The 19,251-nt window shown below is 41.1% G+C and overlaps 5 protein-coding genes across 5 annotated transcripts; 1 reads left to right on the top strand and 4 right to left on the bottom strand.

Annotated features, from left to right (window-relative positions):
• Positions 1 to 11: 11 nt before the first annotated feature.
• Positions 12 to 8,967, bottom strand: LOC133840443 (acetyl-coenzyme A synthetase). Its single transcript, XM_062272268.1, has 6 exons — positions 8,366 to 8,967; positions 2,728 to 3,466; positions 2,504 to 2,658; positions 2,271 to 2,439; positions 1,188 to 1,377; positions 12 to 1,130 (listed from the first exon to the last, which is right to left on the bottom strand). Exons 1-6 carry the CDS (start codon positions 8,674 to 8,676, stop codon positions 682 to 684), a joined length of 2,013 nt encoding a protein of 670 aa, XP_062128252.1. The 5' UTR covers positions 8,677 to 8,967; the 3' UTR covers positions 12 to 681.
• A 564-nt stretch (positions 8,968 to 9,531) lies between these two features.
• LOC133840468 (glycine cleavage system H protein, mitochondrial) lies at positions 9,532 to 10,574 on the bottom strand. The gene is made up of 3 exons (XM_062272316.1): positions 10,258 to 10,574; positions 9,866 to 10,144; positions 9,532 to 9,805 (listed from the first exon to the last, which is right to left on the bottom strand). The coding sequence occupies exons 1-3, from the start codon at positions 10,385 to 10,387 to the stop codon at positions 9,705 to 9,707; spliced, it is 510 nt and encodes a 169-aa protein (XP_062128300.1). The 5' UTR covers positions 10,388 to 10,574; the 3' UTR covers positions 9,532 to 9,704.
• A 797-nt stretch (positions 10,575 to 11,371) lies between these two features.
• Positions 11,372 to 12,300, bottom strand: LOC133840467 (small ribosomal subunit protein eS17). Its single transcript, XM_062272314.1, has 3 exons — positions 12,161 to 12,300; positions 11,775 to 11,926; positions 11,372 to 11,712 (listed from the first exon to the last, which is right to left on the bottom strand). Exons 1-3 carry the CDS (start codon positions 12,161 to 12,163, stop codon positions 11,472 to 11,474), a joined length of 396 nt encoding a protein of 131 aa, XP_062128298.1. The 5' UTR covers positions 12,164 to 12,300; the 3' UTR covers positions 11,372 to 11,471.
• A 153-nt stretch (positions 12,301 to 12,453) lies between these two features.
• Positions 12,454 to 17,089, top strand: LOC133840441 (SANT and BTB domain regulator of class switch recombination). The gene is given in 6 exon segments (XM_062272266.1): positions 12,454 to 13,271; positions 13,388 to 14,345; positions 14,980 to 15,202; positions 15,258 to 15,471; positions 15,534 to 15,555; positions 15,557 to 17,089. Coding segments are annotated over 6 exon segments (2,508 nt in total). The 5' UTR covers positions 12,454 to 12,567; the 3' UTR covers positions 15,944 to 17,089.
• On the bottom strand, positions 16,829 to 18,533 carry LOC133840465 (ubiquitin-conjugating enzyme E2-22 kDa). The gene is made up of 3 exons (XM_062272312.1): positions 18,157 to 18,533; positions 17,877 to 18,029; positions 16,829 to 17,823 (listed from the first exon to the last, which is right to left on the bottom strand). The coding sequence occupies exons 1-3, from the start codon at positions 18,217 to 18,219 to the stop codon at positions 17,440 to 17,442; spliced, it is 600 nt and encodes a 199-aa protein (XP_062128296.1). The 5' UTR covers positions 18,220 to 18,533; the 3' UTR covers positions 16,829 to 17,439.
• Positions 18,534 to 19,251: the final 718 nt, after the last annotated feature.

Raw genomic sequence — 19,251 nt, 5'->3', positions numbered from 1 at the left:
AGAAATATATGTTACTGCAATTGTGTATATATTTTGTTGTTGTTTTTTCATGTTTTTTTTTTTGTTTGTTTATATCAATTCTACTAAAAATACATACATAATCAATTAATAATTAAATTTGTATCACAACGAATTTAGCAACTTAAGCTAAGACTACAACAAAGAAACAAATGAACTGGAAAACTAGAAAGAAGTGCGTGCGTCAGCATAAATGTTAACTACGAGTACGATATCTCTATATATAGTATTACTATATATGATGTACTATATAGGAAACACACACACAAACATTGACTGACAATAAAATATCAAATAAATGGGTGCATTATCTTCAAAGTTCAACAAATTATCAATTGTTACTTACACACTTAACAACTAAATAGAATGTGATTTGCAAGCCCGGATGCAGGGCCGACAGAGTTACGTTTTAAATATATATGTTATATATATATAATAGGTATATATATAGTGATTTTTAAGGGAGAGGGGGAGGAGATTTACAAGACACGTAATTACGTGATTCAAACTGTTCCCAATTGGGCCAGCCTAAAGAAAAGAACGCGACCGCAGTTAACTATGGCTAAGTATTAGATGATTGCAGCAGAGCCGCGTGAAGAGTAGAAGAACTCTTCCAGAAGCCAGAAGCAAATCCAAGAAAATCCATAAGAGTCGCCCATTCATTTACTTGGCCTCGACTGGACGATTGGCGAACAATTGCTCCACAATCATCTCGTCGGCTAGCGTCGAAGTGTCGCCCACATTGCGATCGTTGACGGCAATTTTGCGCAGCACACGACGCATGATCTTGCCGGAGCGTGTCTTGGGCAAACCAGGTGCATTCTGGATGACATCGGGCATGGCGAAGGGTCCAATGCGTTCGCGGACCATCTTCTTTAGATCCGAGATCAGTTTCTGGTCGAAGGGTTCGTTCTCATTGGGCGTAATGAAGCAGTAAAGACATTCGCCCTTCACCGGATGCGGACGCGACACAACAGCGGATTCGGCAACTCGTGGATGCTCGGTGAGCACAGATTCTACCTCGGCGGTGGACATTAGATGTCCCGACACGTTCAACATGTCATCCACACGGCCAGTGATCCACAAATAACCATCAGCATCGCGACGAGCGCCTAGAAATGAATTTAATTATAAATATACTGAAGAATTGCGAAGTATTTTCAACTCACCATCGCCGGTGCAATAGTAGCCAGGGAACTTGGAGAAATAGGTGTCCTCGAAACGCTCGTGATTGTTGTACAGCGTGCGCATCATGCCCGGCCAGGGCTGCGAAAACACCAAGTATCCCTCACCTTCACCTTTGATCTCAATGCCGCACTCATCCAGCAGCGTTGGTTTGACGCCAAAGAAGGGGAATGACTGTAAAGTGAATGAATATACAAATGGTATAATAATCAATATACGTAAGCCATTAATTCGCAATTCTAATTTGTGACGTCTGAACAAAGTAATCTGATTTTTGACCTATTAAATTGTTGATTGAATAACTGATCTTAATCTGTTTAAATCGCTTGCTAATCTTATCTGTATTTAGAGTATTCAGCGTGTTAATCCATTTCATTTAATTTAAAGGGGAGAAAAAGGGGCCTGGCAATTGAAGGTAATTGATGATTTAAAAAAAAAAACGAGTCCAATAACTTATCCAATGTAATATTCAGCAGAAATTTTAGTACTGGACCGATTGCATGGCTTAATAACAACTACTACATATTTTTCTATATTAGTTGTAATAAGTATCATAATTAAGACATATTAAAATAAAATTAAACGCGATGCATGTAGAACCCACAGAAGTATTGTACCAAATTTAAATGAAATGAGTGAATAACTAATCTTAATCTGTATTATTCACTTACTAATCTTATCTGTAACTTGAGTATACATATTGATAATTCATTTAGTTAAATGGAAAGGGAAGAAAAAGGATGTGGAAAATTAAGATGAAAATGTACAAAAACTAATCTAATAACTTATCAATTGAAAAATTGAACAGAATCTTTAGTATTAAACCTATAGCAACTACTCATAGTTTTGTATATTAGTTATAAAATCTATCAAAATTAAGACAAATTAAGTGTAGTACCCGCAGAAGTATTGTTACCAAATTTGGTGTCTCTAGCTATTCAAGACTGTAAGCTCTAGACCTAAATTCAAGCGGTCAGACAGACAGACGGAAATATCCTATCGAGCTGCTTCATTCTTTATACATTTTAAAATTAAATCCCCCATCTAAAGATTGAAATGTCGCTTACAGCTGATCCCGGCTTCATGGGCGTGGCGCCTGGCAGGGGCGTGATGACATGACCGCCAGTCTCCGTTTGCCAGAATGTGTCCACAATGGAGCACTGCTCCTTGCCAATGTTGCGATAGTACCACAGCCAAGCCTCCGGATTGATGGGCTCACCCACACTGCCGAGCACTCTAAAAATGAAATGAAATTGCATTAGTGAAATTGTTATATTAATGCGAAATAAACGCAACCTACTTGAGTCCACTCAAATTGTGCTTAAGCACTGGAGCATCGCCGAACTTCATGAGCGCCCGAATGGCTGTTGGTGCGGTGTAGAACTGGGTCACCTTGTACTTGTCAATGACGCTCCAGTAGCGATCGTTGCCCGGAAAGAAGGGGGTTCCCTCGAACTGTATGAGTCGAAAGGGCAATGAACTCGGAATTAGTTAAGCACATATGATTCATTTGTTATAACTCACAATAACTGAAGTGGCACCATTGGCCAGTGGTCCGTAAACAACGTAGGTATGTCCAGTGATCCAGCCGACATCAGCGGTGCACCAGTAAATGTCACCGGGTTTGTAGTCAAAGACAATCTTAAATGTGGTCGCAGCATAGAGCAAATATCCAGCTGTGGTGTGGAGAACACCCTTCGGCTTGCCAGTGGAGCCACTCGTGTAGAGCATGAACAACGGATCCTCGGCATCCATCCATTCGGGATAGCAGGCTGGCTCTTTGTCCTCCATCTCCTCATGCCACCAGTAATCGCGATCATCTGTCCACGGTATATCTTGCTCCACATGATTCTCCTGGCAGGGTGTGACACGCTTCAAATGCGACACCACAATGCACTTCTCCACCGAGTGGCCCATCTCCTCGACCTTCTCCAACGCAGTATCGCAGAGAGCCTTCAGGTAGAGTGGCTTCTCGCCACGCCAAGCGCCATCGGCTGTGATCAACAGCTTAGCCTTGCAGTCAAACATTCGTTCCGCCAGCGAATCGGGTGAGAAGCCAGCGAAAACAATCGAATGCACGGCTCCAATGCGAGCGCAGGCCAACATGGCAATGGGCAGCTCCAGTATCATGGGCATGTAGATGGAGACACGATCGCCCTTCTTGATGCCATGATCCTTCAGCACGTTGGCAAAGCGGCAGACTTCCTCCAAGAGTTTGCGGTACGTGAGACCACGGGAATAATCATCGGGGTGGTTGCCCTCCCTACGAAGAAGAAAGAAAGAACATCAAGAAATGAGGAACACGCACATTAAAAATCCATTATGCACAGCTTGTTTGGCAATGTGCCCATTATAAGAAGAGAATAGCGATGGCGATCCCGATCGCGATGACGATGATTGTAAGTCGCCCACCTTTCGCTTAACTCGCAATTGGATCACTTATTATGGCAAATTCGTGACTTCCTAATTGTCGCGAGGCGACTTAATTTGAATTTGCAACATAATTTGCTGATTTGTTTTAGAGAAGCAGAGAAGAGAAGTGGGTGGGGGAGCACTTGTCCCTCAAGCTCAAGTGGCGCCTCTCTCTTTTGTTCTCAACTTGGCAACAGAACAGCTGAAAAGCCAACGGCAACAAAAGTCAAACAGCTGCAACGCCGACGTTCTGTAGTATCTACATATATCTATATCTATTATTTATGAACAGTGTCTTGAATAAGTAATGGGTTGAGTAGACATATCAATTCAGCTAGATAAATATTGCAAATAATTTCAGCATATAATACAATCTTATTTCGCTTTGTTGAAACATTATATAACTGCATTATACAATGAATACTCTTATAAAATATATTATACTCATAGAATATATATAATATATATATTTTAATCTTAATCTTAATCTCATCTTGTCTATTTAATCGTCTTTAATCTTAATCTTAATATCATCTTGTCTATTTAATCATCTTTAATCTGAATCTCAATCTGATCTTGCCTATTTATCATTTTATTTAATGTCATTTCTTATATTTTTTATGTTTTCTTATATTATTTATATTTTATTTACGTTTTATTTAAACTACTTAACCCGTATATCTCTAAAGTTGAAATTACTTAGAGAGTTCACATTCCTAAATTAAAACCAATTAAGTTGAAAATGCGACACTGTTAAATCTATATACAAAGTATATAATCAACTTTCATTATCACCCCAAAACAACATGTGTGCATTAAAAAAAGGCGTCAAATTATAATTATTAAACTCGTATATGAGTAAAATGTTGAATTTCCCCGCTCGAATTGCTTCACTCGACTGATCTAATTTGTTGGTTCATTTAATGCTAACGGTAACTGTGTATGTTTCCACTGAACATGTTATTGTATAATTGATTGCAAAGTAAATACAAACTAACCGTAGAATTGTGCACAACTCTCGTATCATACGAAATCGTGACAGCTTATAGAACGGATATCGTTGATTTATTGAAGGACATTTGAGAAAGCAAAACTGTGTGCAGTTGCAGCTCTTTGTCTAGATCACTTGATTGGATGATTAACGGTGCGCAAACCCATAAAGAAAACCCAAAACAATAAATATAGTAACTGTTGTATATCATCGATTGAATGTCAAGTTGGGGTTTGTCACACTTGCAAGCGATAAGATTTTCGATTTAGTTAGTCCAGTTCATAAACAGTTTGCTTTATTCGAGGCCATTGAAGAAAATCGGGAATAGTCCACAACAAAAACAAACGGTTCCCAAAATCGTGACGTATCTCTACAGTTATTTTTAGTCACATTTCGACATCGCCATAGCGCGAGTACCAAAGTACACGACTTTCGGCTATTATGTATGATACGCTGATGAGTGGCCCAAAATGTGCGTTGCGGTTACGAAATGTTTGTCAACTCACACGAAATGCCTGTATTATAAATTAGTAAGATGTTAAAAATAAATTGTATATAAGAAATCCGCTTTTAAGCAACCCCAATCTGTACAGTTACAGTTTCTGTTAAGCTTAACAGCGCTGTTAAGCAGTTACTCGCACTATTCAAGGCCAAAGCAATAACAAATCATGATGGTCAGTCATGCTTACTCTCTCGCTCCCGCATTCACTTTGCATAGTTCTGTATGTGCTTACAGTTAAAGAGCGATTGTGAGTTATTACTATGAGCACGTTGTGCTTATCAAACTGTTGTGCACATTCACAACAAATGACTAATTATGAGCTTTAGCAGCCGGCGGCGTGTTGTTCGATGGCGCGACTTTTCCCATGCAGACGACGCTGACTAAAAATGAAGTGCTTTTGTTTTTAATTCCGTTCACCTCTCGCCACTTGAAGTACAACAATTACTTGTCGGCTAGATCTAATCTATTTATTTTGGGGAAACGAAACGAATCGAAAAAAAAAACCGCTAGACATGAAAATTTCCATGCTGCCCTGGAAACGAACTCAATATTATATATACATAATCATTGAAACACCTCCTGATCTTGACCGGTGATTGAAGCAGCAGACAGACGCGTGGCCACGCCACGCTTATCAAAAATCAAAAATATCACAATTTTAACGTCTGCTGCTGCTATTTAAGGCGATTATTACTTGTGAGAGGAGGAGGAATACAATCATGTGAGCAACAGCAACCGGCAACAGCAAAGCAAAACCACAGAAAAAAACATTAAACTTATCTAAACAGCTGTTGATTCGCGTGTTTCGAACAAGTCGCATCGAATGTTTTCATTTGTTGTTGTCGTGTTGTTGTTGCGTAGAGTGAGACCTTAAAGTTGGCCAAAGCTTTTAGAAAGCGTCGTCTGTGTGTCTGGCTACTGCCCTACACAGTTTGACAGCAACATCGTATGATCTTCGGCTGGCTAGACAAACTGCAGACGCTAATTTATAAGCAAAGTTTGGAATTTTGTCTTTTGATTTTTGAAGTTTTATTATGTATTTGCATAAAGTGAATAATAGCAAGCCCCAAAAATAAAAAGATAAACAAAAATATAAATGCGGTCAGGGCTATTACAAATCGATTTCAGTCTAAATTACATATTACAATATGTTCGTTGCAAAAATGATAACAAAATGCACACAATGACATGCTGATTGTTTCTTCAGTTTAGGGTTGCTTGTTTTTCTTTCTCACTTGAGGTGTGTCAGCATTAACAATATTTTTGTTTCTTTTACACTCACACACACGGCGACAGTCAGCCGGCGTAGAGTGGTTGAAAATAATGCTCTCTAATTGGTTGTGAGTGAATCAGACGATGTTTTGTGATCGCGTGATTTCTGCTTGGGCCATGCAGTGCATTCAAAACTGTAGTAAGCCAAGCACAGGTTGCGGAAGCTGTGTTATGATGTCTCTCTGTGTGTGTGTGCGTGTCTCAAGCGAAAAGCTTGTCATACTAAACGGTTGTTCACTTAAAGCTCACACGCTGGTTGCTGTCGTCGTCGACGCCGTCTGCTTTGACACACATTAAAGCGCGAAATATTTAACGTAATTCCGTACGTAGGAAATCGAACTTAATTTGAATAAACAATTTGTGCGCATTGGTTCAATCCGTCGCCCAGTCTGCTTACATAATCGATTTCTGGTATCTGTTTATTTTAGTATAAAGAAATGTGCACAGGTGCTATGTATATACGAAGTATAATATATAAACACCAGACATACTTATTGTATGGGTCGTTTTGGTTTTTATTGTCCAGTAAAAGGTTCATATAAAGATTTTGGCTATTTGGGTTGCTTTGCTTTGCTTTTGCCTTCACTCAAAACTTTATTGCTGACGGCGACAACGTCGACGACGTATTATCTGTTGTGTTAATTATTCCCCATTACGTTCAAATTGCTTGGCGCTGCGCCGGGTTTATCTTATCTCGACTTTGGTCCGTATATTGGCTTTTGGGATTTGAGCAAAACAAAAAATTCAATTTTTAACAGCTGTTAACACTTGACTGCGCACTGCATGCTGCAACTCTGTAAAGTGTGTGTAACAGCTGTTAAACATTTGCAGAATCCGTTTGTGCTTGAGCTTGACCTTGTAAATTTGCCTTTCATTTACCTGGCTATTTCCTATGCTATTCGCTATTTGCATTATTTTCGCACGCGTCCAAAGCTGAACTGCACTGATAACCCCACAGATTATCACATTAACATTTTGTTTAACATTTCTTTTTTTTGTGACGAACAGACATTGACAGTGATTTGAACTCTGCCATCGACAACAATAACACAATAATAAACATGAAAGACAAACACAATCCACAAACTATACAAACAAATTATTTAAGACGCATTTAACAACCAATCCGACCATCTGAAGGAGGCACTCCATTAAAGCACCTGACTAATAGAGATAGCATCCATATATTATATTTCTGATTACAATTTTTTAATTGACAAGCAAGCAAGTGTAGTGTGGGAAAAAAAATTGTGTAATATTTTGTTGCCCATAAAATTCCGTAAAAGTACATTTACAATTTAAATTTGAAAAGGTGTTTTAACTTTTATGTATCTAAAGGGCGGTAGCATCGTTAAAAACTTAAAAACAGAGCGCGTGGAAAACAAAAAACAACAACAAAAAATCAAATATGATAATTTACTCTGCACTCGCGAGAACTTTGAACAAAGTACACAGAATAAGCATATGCAGATTTTAAAATATCTAGTATCTATAGTATTTTCTAAACACGCATTTAATAGTTTATTTGACCTGGTCAGGGCCCCTCTTGACATTGACCTCCCCCAAAGCACAACAACACAAAATTCATGCAGTGCCGCAATTAATTCAGAGTCAGCTGCTGTCAGCTTTTTGTGTTTTTGAAATGCAGAAGCTCTCAAGAGACAAGCGAAGTGTTGTCCTTGAGTGCGAGAAGGAGAAAGACATAGGTAGTGAGAGTAAGTGCAAGGTGAGGTGAAGAAGGTGAGTAAGAGCAGCACCACCCCTTGCCTCATAGTTAACTTGGAGAAAACATCTGTTTTTGTGCCTTGCGCACTCACGATGAAAGTTGAACCAGCGACAACGTCACGACTGGGTTTCGTAATCGCAACGTAAGGGAAAATCAATACGTTATTGTCCTTTTATGTTATTATTATTATTATTACTATTCTGACGATGATGCATGCGACCTACTCAACTGATGAGCGAAGAAAGTAAATTGTGCTTACCAATAGTAGGCAATTTGATCGCCGAGTCCGTTGCGAACATTGCGATCCAAGAGATTGTAGCAAATGTTCGTTGAGGCGCCCTCCATCCATTTGATGGAAATGGGTCCTTTGGAGATGTTGAAATTGTATTGCAAGAATTTCGCTGGATCGGCGGGCGTTTCCCAGTGAAATTGCTTGGCAACGCGTGACCAGAACTCTGCAGGATTCTCCAAGGACTCATCGTAGAATTTCTTGTACTCCTCGAAGCTGGATATGTACGCGTTTTGGCTAATTGCCGGATTCGGATTGTATATTGATTTTTCCGTTGGCATTTTGCGACTGGCTAACTACAACGTCGGTTGTGGTGGTTAGTTGATATTTCGTTATATTTCGCTTTTATTCACAATTATCCTTTCGCTCATGCAGCAATTTTTGTTGCCCCTTGTCTTTCTGTTGTTTGCGTATCGAGCAAGCGTTCCGAGTGTCTGTGTGTGTGAGTGTAGTTGTGTATGAATGTGTTGAACAAATGCTTTTGGTTTGTTGTTCTAATTTGCCGCGACGCACGGTCGTTGAATAGGGCCAACCGCACGTTTCGAGTTCTATTTGAGCACTGAGCGAAACGCTCGTGCGCCGTCAAGCTTTTGCCATTCGGCAGAGCTTTTTTTTGTTGCTCGTAGAGCTTTCGACGCAGCCGAACGCTGCGCGCGACGCGCCGTCAAGTTCAAATTGTGAGCGCGCTTATCAAGAATCTATGGGCTGACAATAGCAACAGCCGCAGAGCAGACAGACAGATAGTCAATTGGCCCATCAAAAATGCCTTATCGCTTTAACAGACAGATAGACGACGGACTTAAAAGGGCGTGCTGCCTTCTGCTGAAACAAGTGCGTTGAATGCACATATTAATCAGGTGACATTTTGCAGCCTCAGCAACAAATATTTCCACTGTCAGCCGCAGCGACGGCGCTGCTGATCCAATTGAGTCAGTTTTGAGTGCTTTCAACTTGACACTCACATGTGCTCTCATTCACTGTTGCTCTCTTGTTGTTTTGCGCTCGCTTATTACTTGCGCTCTCTTGTTACTTGCGCTCTCTTGTTGCTTGCGTATTCTTATCTGGCGCCGCCGTAACGATTTCGTGGGGGGCAACGACAGTGGCACCCGTAGGTCAAAATCAGCAACGATTGGTGATTGTCTTAAGTGTAATATTTGGCTTTTCAGTTTATTTTTAAAAGCGTGTTAACGAACGAAATCCAAATGCGACAACAATGTGGATTATTTCTGTCTGTGTGAAAGATGAGTCTGATGTGTGTGTGTGTGTAAAAGTGAGATAACATTGTCTGGAGTTTTCATAACTCGTCGTTTTAGTGATCAGCGCTGCTGCTCAAAAAAGTTTTGTACTGTTCCTCAGTCATGAGTTTCTGGAATTCATCCGGATTCTTCAGGTCAACCTTGAAGAGCCAACCTTAGTTAAAATGAAATCATTAGTTAACAGGTATAAACAAAGTTTATTGTGGAATCTTACCTTTCTCATAGCAGCTAGTGTTGACCAAGGCAGGTGAATCCTCCACTTGTGCGTTCTTTTCCGTCACCTTGCCGCTGACTGGTGAATAAACCTCACTGGCCGCCTTTACGCTCTCCAGAGCACCGCATTCATCATCTTGTTTCAGTTCTGTGCCTGGCTCCGGCAGCTGAGCAAAGACAACGTCACCCAGCGCTTCCTGTGCATAGCTGGAGATGCCTACAACAGCCTTGTTCGATTCCAACAGTTCCACCCATTCATGTTTGTCTGTGTAGCGACGTTCTATCCATACAAATAAAAAAAATAAAATCGTTACATTTAAATCAACCTGTTGCAGAGGCTCCCCAACTGTAGTTGACAGTGGTTGCATAAATGCATCTCTTCTTCTTCCTTACCTGCGTTGAGCAAGCAGCTGACGTGAAAACTACGCCACTGCGATGATGCTGTCATAGACTGTGGCTTGGAGAGCAGCTGGCGTGCAGTCTGAGCACCAACAACACGTGCAAGTTTTGTTATGAAAACCATTTTCCGTTGCAGTTTGTATTTTATTTGCTCTAAATAAACAAATCTCGCCCAAGGGAGCAACTTCTCCAGAGCACGTCTCGAACTAAAGTGAGCAAAGGAAAAGCGAACACACGACGTTTTACGCACGGACGGCTAATGATTGTAGCCCAAAGTCGAAATCTGATGTCGTATTCGACCGCCCGTCGACCGGCTTATCAATTTTTATATTATTTATTTTTTTATTGAACTTTTGCTGACCTACGACTAGGTGGAGGCGCGTCGATAACAATGTTAATCGTTCATCAATACGTTGATGATTTAAAATTCCTTCAACCTTATATATTATTGCAAACGTAAATGTTTCTTAGAGCCACCAAATTTTATTTGAAATGTATTTGCTATTAGATTCAAGAATTAACCTATACTTTATTCATAATTCAGGATTTCTGAAAGTTGTTTTGTTTGTCGGGGTGTGACCAAATATCGAGGTCGTCACGTCAGGGCTGCAGAACAATATGCTCGATCTGCGTTACGTAAGATCAAACTGCGTAACGTAGTGGCCAACCTACTACGTATTTTGCAATTTAAACATTGGGCGCTTATAAAAATAGCAACTTTGAAGACATGCCAAAGTCTCACATTTTTGCTAAATTATGATAAAAAATCAATTGCTTATCCAACATTCATTAATTCCGAGGAACTTCTTTGTTCTTTGAGAATACAGTAAAATAATTTTGAAAATTTGAGTTGAAAGGAAGACTCCAAATCCTATACCAAACTTTTCGACAACTGGACATCTTTAATAAAGATAGCATCACTTTTAAGTAGTAATACGAGCTCAAATTCTTTAACTAAATCTTCATAAGGACAAGATTTATATTGCCGGTAACTTAAGCTTGCTGTCTTTTATAATACCCGATTATAACAAGACAATTATCGAGTGTTTTTTAGTTTTGCATCTCACAACACGATGTTTATTCTGTGCCAACGAAAATGCAAAGCAAATCTTTTTGTGTTTTATATATTGTAGCAAAAAAAGCGCCGTCGTGTGTGCTTAAAATGACAACAACATCATCTACCGTCCTTGTTGATTCCCGATTAAAACCTAATTGCGACGTCCATAGTTGTTGGTGCTGGGCGCGGTGAGCTGCAGGCCACGAATGTTGTGGAAGTCCAACAGCTTCAACATCTCCTTGGTATCGGCATCGACCTCGATGATGTCTTGCTCCAGAGCAGACACAGCAGGAACGTAGTTATCACGACGCTCACGCTCCTCCTCCTGCAGCTTAATGGAGATACCACGCACCTGAGAGTGACGCAGACGGCCCATCAAGTGGGTAACATAGCTATCCAAATGATAATCGAAATTAATACAAATTTACTGAGATGCACGATAAATACAACTTACCCGGCAATCTTGTTGCGGAGGGGCTTGGTGGGAATGATAGCAACCTCCTCGCAGATGCGCTTGTTGGTGTGGAAGTCCAACGTCAGCCGAGTGTAGTACTTCTCGATGATGACCTTGGCGGCCTTCTTCACTGTCTTGGTTCTGACGCGACCCTAGAGTTTCAAAAACACATCATTAGTTTTTTTTTGGCGGCGGCTTTCTTCCAATGTCGCACATAAACAATCAATGTTTTCAGACATTTCAATGGTTGTGCGCCATGAAATTTCACTGCGCTTGGGCGCCACGCATATTTGTTCACATTTTATTTCACATATTTGTGGCTTTAGCGCAGTGATTGCATTGATAATTTTAGTTTTATTTGCGAGTTTTGATTATGGGACACCCACCATTGCGAACGTTGATACCGGAAAAGAACAGAAAGTGGTAGCTGTCAAAATGACAGCATTTTGTGTGAATGCGCGAGCAGGGTTGCATTTGTGCTGTCGGTAAAATAACGACCGTAAGCGTTGTGAATGGCAAACAAAACGCAGAAGAAGAAGAAGCATCGCTGTCGTCAAAGTAACGGAAAAACAGTGCAAATATTATTATTATTTTTCTTTTCCTAAAAAGTGGGTCAATTAAAATGGAAAAAACGCATAACAATGATGAAGAAGCTGCTGGAGGTGCAGCATCCAGCTCAAATACAGATGATCAACAACAACAGCAAGCTTCAAGTGCCGGAAACGGAAATGATTTTCAAATCAGTTTAAATGATTTTCTTGAATTTTTAAAACTTTCATGTCACGTTAACGAGATGATTGCAAAAGCGGACAGTAAGCCACACAACCGGGAGCCCGTGCCGCCAGCCGAAAGCGCCGCGGGCGTCGCAGTCGCCAAGCGAAATGCGAAAAAGGACGAATTCGATTTTAATAGTTTGGCCGAAAATCCTTTGGTAAATGAATTGCTCGCTTTGAAGCGGCCACATCGTCACGCCACGAATGAGAACAGCAGCAGCAGTAGTCGCAGCAGTCTGCTAATGGAGCACAAATCCACGGCACGTTCCTCGCATGTCCACACGCCACGTGGTCTGCATCCGAAGCTCAATGAGCAATTGGATTATGTGATCAACGAGGGCGTCTTGGACTCGGTGCTCTCATTCATTTGCCCAATGCCACTGCCCGTTGCCTTCACCAACAGCGGACGCGCCAAGCTAGCTAAGCAACAACAACAACAACAGCTGCAACAGCAGCAGCCTCTCAAGCCAGAGGCGTCCAACTCCAACGCTGTGGCATCATCGAAGCCTGACTTGGGTGTGACGAGTTCGCCCAGCGTAAGTTCGCCTCGAGAGAGCCGCGAGGCGACTCTTGACTCGAACAGCAGCAGCAGCGCCAGCAATGGCATGGTCCGTGCCTTGGTAAAGGAGCAGAGCGGCAAAGGGGCAACAACGAATGCAACTGCGCGACGCAAATCGCTGCTGCTGGCCAAGGACAGCAAGCATGCACGTCAGGAGAAGAAGGAGTAAGTCGTTATGGAAGCTATTTGATTAACTTATATTACTCTTAAATATTGAATGATAAATTTACATTCCAAAGAATATTTATTGTAGCTTCTTAATCTCTTTTAATGCCTTGCAGACCCGAGGTCGTCATCCACGTCTGCGACGAGGTGAAGAACACCTCCCGCGACTTCAGTTGCCCGCAGAGTCTGCTCATCAGTAAGATGGGCTACTTTGCCGATGTCACCGCTGGCCAGCGACTGGAGGAAATGGATATTTCGGTGCACTGCGACATCCAAATCTTCGACTGGCTGATGAAGTGGATCAAGCACAGTGCTCAGAGTCAAGAGTTGGCGGCACCTGGACAAAGCAGCTTTGCTGCTGGACCCCAACTCGATGGCAACAATGTGGTGCCCATTTTGGTATCCGCAAGCTTTCTGCAAATGGAGCCACTGCTTCTAGAGTGCTTAGCTTTTTGCCATGCCCATCTCAGCGAGGTGGTGCGCACCTCAACGAATCTATCATGTTTGAATGATGCACTCGTTAGTCGTCTGGCTGCCATGTTCACTAATCTGGAACTGGAAATGGTGCGCGATAAGAAGGAGCGAGTCACACCGCGTTTGTGGACGAAGCTCATTCAGAGTCTGTGTGAACCCGATGCGGAAGTGTTGCGCGGACATTTCTACAGTATTTCGGGACTGTTTCGATGTGTGCGCTGCTGTCGCTGCGTCACCAACACCATGAAGTCCTATGTCAACTGCATTCCCAGCAACATTCGCCTGAACCGCTGGGGACAATTGATTAGCTCGCATGTGCGTGACACCAACTGGGATCTGAATGTCTATGTGCTCCAACTGTTCAAGGAGCTCAAGTCGTGGCGCAAGGTTTACTGGAAGCTCTGGGGACATTGTCATTATCTTTATTGCTGCTCGTGCGAGGCGCATTTTCCTGTTTACCAGATGAACTGGTGTCGCTATCATCCGGAGCCGCCCAACTTTCTGGGACCAGAGATTGAGGGACGCATGGCAGGACCAGCAGGACGCTATGCGTGCTGTAATCAGCAAGCATTTCGCTACGAAACGCTGCCGGGTCCAAATGTGAGTTTAACGCGGTTGAACAGTTTTAAGTCTCTACTAAAAACAATGTTTTTCTGTCTGTCCGTCTGTTTAAAAGTCTAAATCACAGAGTTTGTAAAGGCTGCCGCTATCAAAGTTAAGCAGAAGAGTTTTTATTTTAACAACGTTATTTAAGAAAGTGTTTTGTGTGCAACAAATTTAAGTTCATCCATCCGCCTGTCCGTCTGTATAAGTATGGAAACTCTAAAAGCTGAGACTATCAACATTAGCGAAAACTCTTGTAATTGTCAAAAACTAGTTTAAACAAGAGTAATGATAAGGTAAAGCATTAAATGCAGCTATCCGGCTTTCTGTCTGTCCGTCTGTTGTATATCCTCTAACTCTTAAACTATAAGAGCTTAACACATGAAACTTTTTCACAATGCTCTTATAATGTTACAATGCTATATAGCTCAGATTTCTGGTTATATATATATAGTTTAGATTTTTAGCGAAAAGTAAATAAATTCATATTGGCAACTTTGATTTAAAGATCAGTATCAAATTTATATACTTTTAGTAATAACTCATTCCTGAAATTTTAGCTGATTATTCAATACTGCTGTCTATATTAAACTTTAGACTTGTCTAATACTAATTTAATATCCAATTTTAGGGCTGTCAATTTCGAGAGCACAGCGTGCTCGTTGACACGGATCGGGAGCGTGCCATATTGACAATTGCACAACTCGTAGGCGAAAACTACGCACTGTGCGAGCAGCCGCCGTTGCATATGCAGGAGCTGGCTGCCGCTGGAGAAATAAGTCCCAATTGGCTGGGCATCTCTTTGACCCCACAACGTTGTCGCCAAGGACTGCTGCCGCAGCTGTGCATGGACAGTGAGTTGTGCTTTGATTTAATAAAAAAACTCCTAACAAAACTTGTTGCTTGCAGTGACCAATCATCGCGTGAGTCGCCGCTGTCGGTATGAGATCGATACGAGCACCGAGTCGGAGACAACATCGACCAGCTCGGAGGATACACGTAGTTCGCGTCCACGCATACGCAATACTTTAGTCGATGATGAGTTCACCTCGAGTAGCGATGGTTGCGAGTCTGATCATCGTCCGCCGCCACGCAAAACGCGCGGCAAAAAGAAACGCAAACGGTGAAGAAGCAATTCAAATCTTTTCACTTCAATATTGATTATTTCTCTCTTATGATTTATAGACCCGCTGCAGTGTCTGGTCGTTTTTTGGTCTGGCGAGTTGTCGGCGCGCAGCAATCAGGATCATCAGCGTGACTTTGAGGAGAAGATCATGAAACAGGTGGCCAGCTATGTGACGAAGAAAACAGGCTCCGATCAGAATCTGGTGCACAATGCACAACCCTTGGGAGGCACTTATGTCCGTCTGGAGTCCGAGTGGAAGGAGATGTTGAAGCAACGTCACAGCAATCACAATCTGCAATCGGGCGGAGGTGGCAATGGCAACAGCAACATGGGCGCCAACAATGGAAACGCTGCGCTGGGCAGCAACAGCAGCAGCAATCAGAATTTGTACAGCGGCGGAGGCGCCACAGTTGGTGGCATGGCTTGTGGTTCGGGTGCCTCGTTGTTGTCCAAGCAGAAGCATAAGTAGAGATGATTGGTAGCAACACCTAGCGAAATGTAGAACAATAATTAGTGGTAGTATTTAAAACTCAATGCAACAAGAGGCAAACCAAATTGATGTAATGTGTTTTTAGCTGTTTTAGTCGCAAATATAACCGCGCAACTCGTAGTGCGTTGCATAGTGTAATCTAGTGTTGTTGTAGTAGGAATCTTTAAAGTATATGTCGATTATACATATGTATTCAGATTACAATTTTAATTTAAAGGCACAAATTATTGATTTTCAAATTCAGTTTTCATTAAAGATTAAACTGCTCGATGTTTGCTTTAGTGTAAAAGGAATATGATCTATTTTAAGACTATAATTGAGTTAAATTAATGTAAATTAGTTGAGAGCAAGAGAGTAGTAAGAAAATTATTCTTTAACTTGGTTTTAAAATGCACTGAAAATGTGCTGAAGTATTTTCTCCATAGTTGCAATTATTAAAATTCATTTTACATTTGTGCACTTGCATATAAACGATATATACTGTATAGTTTAGTTTAGTATAGTTTACCACCAGATATTATTGTTGCATATATAGAAATGCAAAGTTCTTATTTATATTACCATTTACTGAATGTTTCCTGAAAACTTCACAACAATTGTGCAATTAACTTGTGAGTTACACAAAGTTCAATTATAGAGCTGTTTATATAGTATTTATGCATAGTATAGTTAAAGTTCGTTCTTTTTGCATTTCTTAATATTTGTTTATTATTTAACTTAACGCAATTTACAATTTCTTTTTTATATTTAAAATTAATTATCGTTTTCGTACTTCATTTCTTTTCTTTTTTTTTTTTTTTGTTTGACATATAAATTAAACCGAAATACAAATAGAATTATCATCTTGTATGATCAATTGCAAAGTGTTGAAAAGTGTTTACTAAGTTTTTTTGTTTGTTGCTTCATTTTCTTGCTTAACAATAAATGCGGATGCACAAAACGGAACCCAAGGTTCTACTATTACAATAACATAATCAAATATCGGGGGCCTTAGGCTCAACCTGTAGCAGGAATACGCAACACGTTACACAATAGAGTGATGCACTGCACAAAGGATATATAATAAAGGATATCATTTGAGCGGCTAATTCCGGCACTCACTTTTTATTCAAGATCAGTTTTAAATTCAATTCCAAAAAGAGGCAGACAAGTTTTTTTGTTCTGGAAATCTTGTGCGAGAAGTGAGAACCGGAAGAAGCCGAAAAATAAAAAAGGAAAATTTTGGATAAAAATGGCAATAAAAGGGAAATCGTATATAAATAAATGAACTTCTTTCAAAATGTGGTGAAATGTTCTACTAGAATTTTGCGGTGTTTTGTGTTCGATTCTGGGGATTGTTTTCAATTTGATTGCAGAGTGTTTTTCTTCGGCTAATAGAAATATTATTGTTGTTGTTGGGGTGCTATTATTATTAGCTGTTGTTGCTGTCGCTGCTGATGCTGCTCTTCCTCTATTCTTATTGCTCGCTTGGCGAGCTAACTGAAGAGACACTCGGTCGCCTTCTCCAGGTTCCAGTTCTCTTTGGAGAGCACAGCGCGCGCATCGTGCTCATCGATGCCCATATCCTTGAGCCGTTGTATCTTTGAATCACAATCGGGATACGTATGCGGACCGCCAGCATAGGCGTTTGTCCAATGCTTCGCTGTGAGCAGAAATAGATCGTGCTTGTCCTTGAACTGATAGGCGACCACAGCGTCCTGGGGATCATCGGGTTCGGCAGCGGCGAGCAGCGCTTGCAGCGATAATAACACAGTGCGCAGTGTCATGGCAGCGGCCCAATTATCCTTGAGGATATCGAGACAAATGGCGCCGGTGACCGACGAAATGTTCGGATGCCAAATCCGTGTGATGAAGCGTACCTAAGGAAAGAGATTAGCAAACTGCGTGTCTTGTACATTCGTTTAGACTTTACCTTGGGTGGATTGAAAGGATATGTTTCGGGCACTTTGATTTCTAGCACAAACTTGCCGCCCTCGTAGGGCGTGTCCGGTGGACCGGCAATTTCGCCGCGCAACTCTGTCCAGCTATCGTTAACCAGTTCAATTTTGATCGAGCACTGAACGATCTACGGATAAGAAAAAACACAAAAAACGCCAAATCATTTTAGCGCCAAAAGCAGAAAAAAATAGCAAAGTGCAGCAGGAGGCTTCACCTGGGGTGGAGAAGGGATGAAGGGGGAACGTTGCACTTACCTCTTCACTGCGCATTACTTCTTTAAATTCGCGCTTGATACGTGATACTGCCATGTTCGCCATGATTATTATGTTTGTGTCTTCTAAATTGTTGTTGTTCTTGTTACTGTTGCTTCTTCTTCTACTACTACTGCAGGGTCTTGCTTCTTGTGCTGCTGCAGTTGTTGTTTATTATTCTTAATGTTGCGTAAAATAATGCACGTTTTGACCACGTTCGCTCGTTTTGTTTCTTGTTTGTTAACGTTTTACACGTAAATTCATTTGCGACAGCACAATAAACAATAAACAATACGGGAAACACTTTAGTATTTCAATTTTTTTTTTATTAAACTGGCACTTTTCTCAACACAATTTCGCACGACACAACCCAGGGCTGCCGTAAGTCTATCGATACCCAGTGACAGTCAGCTGCTAAGCAGTATGACCAGAAATTATCGCAACAAAATATGTTATACAACACTACAAAAATGCGTTAGCATTGTAAGGTCGGCGCTGTTAACCGTTTGCATGCTGACCCGTTTTGGTGTTGCAAAGCGTCAGCGCTAGTAATTTGAAAAGTGCGCGGGAGCAGCCAATAATGGGGTCTAAGTAAAGTGCTATGTGTAAACAGGTTTGGTTTTGATTGTGTCAAGGTATTTTCCATTACTTGCTCAAGGTCTCCCATTGATCCCTTTGATCTCACAGCAGAACAGTACAGCAAAGAAACGAACTTCATTTGACCTCAGGTAGATACTTCTATTACCCGCCTTGGCAACCGTTTCCACTTACGTTCGCTAATGCCAAACTCGTTTTACGTCTTATAAACAAAAAAACAAAACACGAGTTTGTTTTTTTGATTTTTTTTGTTATGGGGTGGGCCGCTTGGTAACAACAGTGTCTAGAATAACATATAAATAAATCGGTAATTATGCGTCTCACACACATATTCAAATCGAGTCTGCTACTCGGATAAACAAAAACAAAACATGCGAATCATGTCGAAAATTATGCGTAGGCATCTTTTGAGTCGCGGAACATAACCCAATAAACAACTTTGTTGCGGCGATTTTAAAGTGACTGCTCCAAATTGCCAGAAGAGCAGTGACTAAGATGTTA

This window comes from Drosophila sulfurigaster, chromosome 3 (genome assembly GCF_023558435.1).
Source record: "Drosophila sulfurigaster albostrigata strain 15112-1811.04 chromosome 3, ASM2355843v2, whole genome shotgun sequence".
Lineage (NCBI taxonomy): Eukaryota > Metazoa > Arthropoda > Insecta > Diptera > Drosophilidae > Drosophila > Drosophila sulfurigaster.
This window is presented reverse-complemented; position numbering and strand designations above follow the sequence as displayed.

Bases quoted from the DNA above. Each gene is read 5' to 3' on its own strand.
- LOC133840443 (XM_062272268.1), bottom strand. From the start codon at position 8,676: ATGCCAACGGAAAAATCAATATACAATCCGAATCCGGCAATTAGCCAA. The intron at 2,659-2,727 runs GTGAGTTATAAC...CGACTCATACAG, and splicing joins ATGGTGCCACTTCAGTTATT to TTCGAGGGAACCCCCTTCTT. The intron at 1,378-2,270 runs GTAAGCGACATT...TTCACTTTACAG, and splicing joins CCATGAAGCCGGGATCAGCT to TCATTCCCCTTCTTTGGCGT.
- LOC133840468 (XM_062272316.1), bottom strand. From the start codon at position 10,387: ATGGTTTTCATAACAAAACTTGCACGTGTTGTTGGTGCTCAGACTGCA. The intron at 10,145-10,257 runs GTAAGGAAGAAG...TTGTATGGATAG, and splicing joins CAGCTGCTTGCTCAACGCAG to AACGTCGCTACACAGACAAA. The intron at 9,806-9,865 runs GTAAGATTCCAC...ATTTTAACTAAG, and splicing joins CACTAGCTGCTATGAGAAAG to GTTGGCTCTTCAAGGTTGAC.
- LOC133840467 (XM_062272314.1), bottom strand. The intron at 11,713-11,774 runs GTAAGTTGTATT...TCATTTGGATAG, and splicing joins CTCCGCAACAAGATTGCCGG to CTATGTTACCCACTTGATGG.
- LOC133840465 (XM_062272312.1), bottom strand. From the start codon at position 18,219: ATGGCGAACATGGCAGTATCACGTATCAAGCGCGAATTTAAAGAAGTA. The intron at 18,030-18,156 runs GTAAGTGCAACG...TCTTATCCGTAG, and splicing joins AAGTAATGCGCAGTGAAGAG to ATCGTTCAGTGCTCGATCAA. The intron at 17,824-17,876 runs GTAAAGTCTAAA...CTCTTTCCTTAG, and splicing joins ATCCTTTCAATCCACCCAAG to GTACGCTTCATCACACGGAT.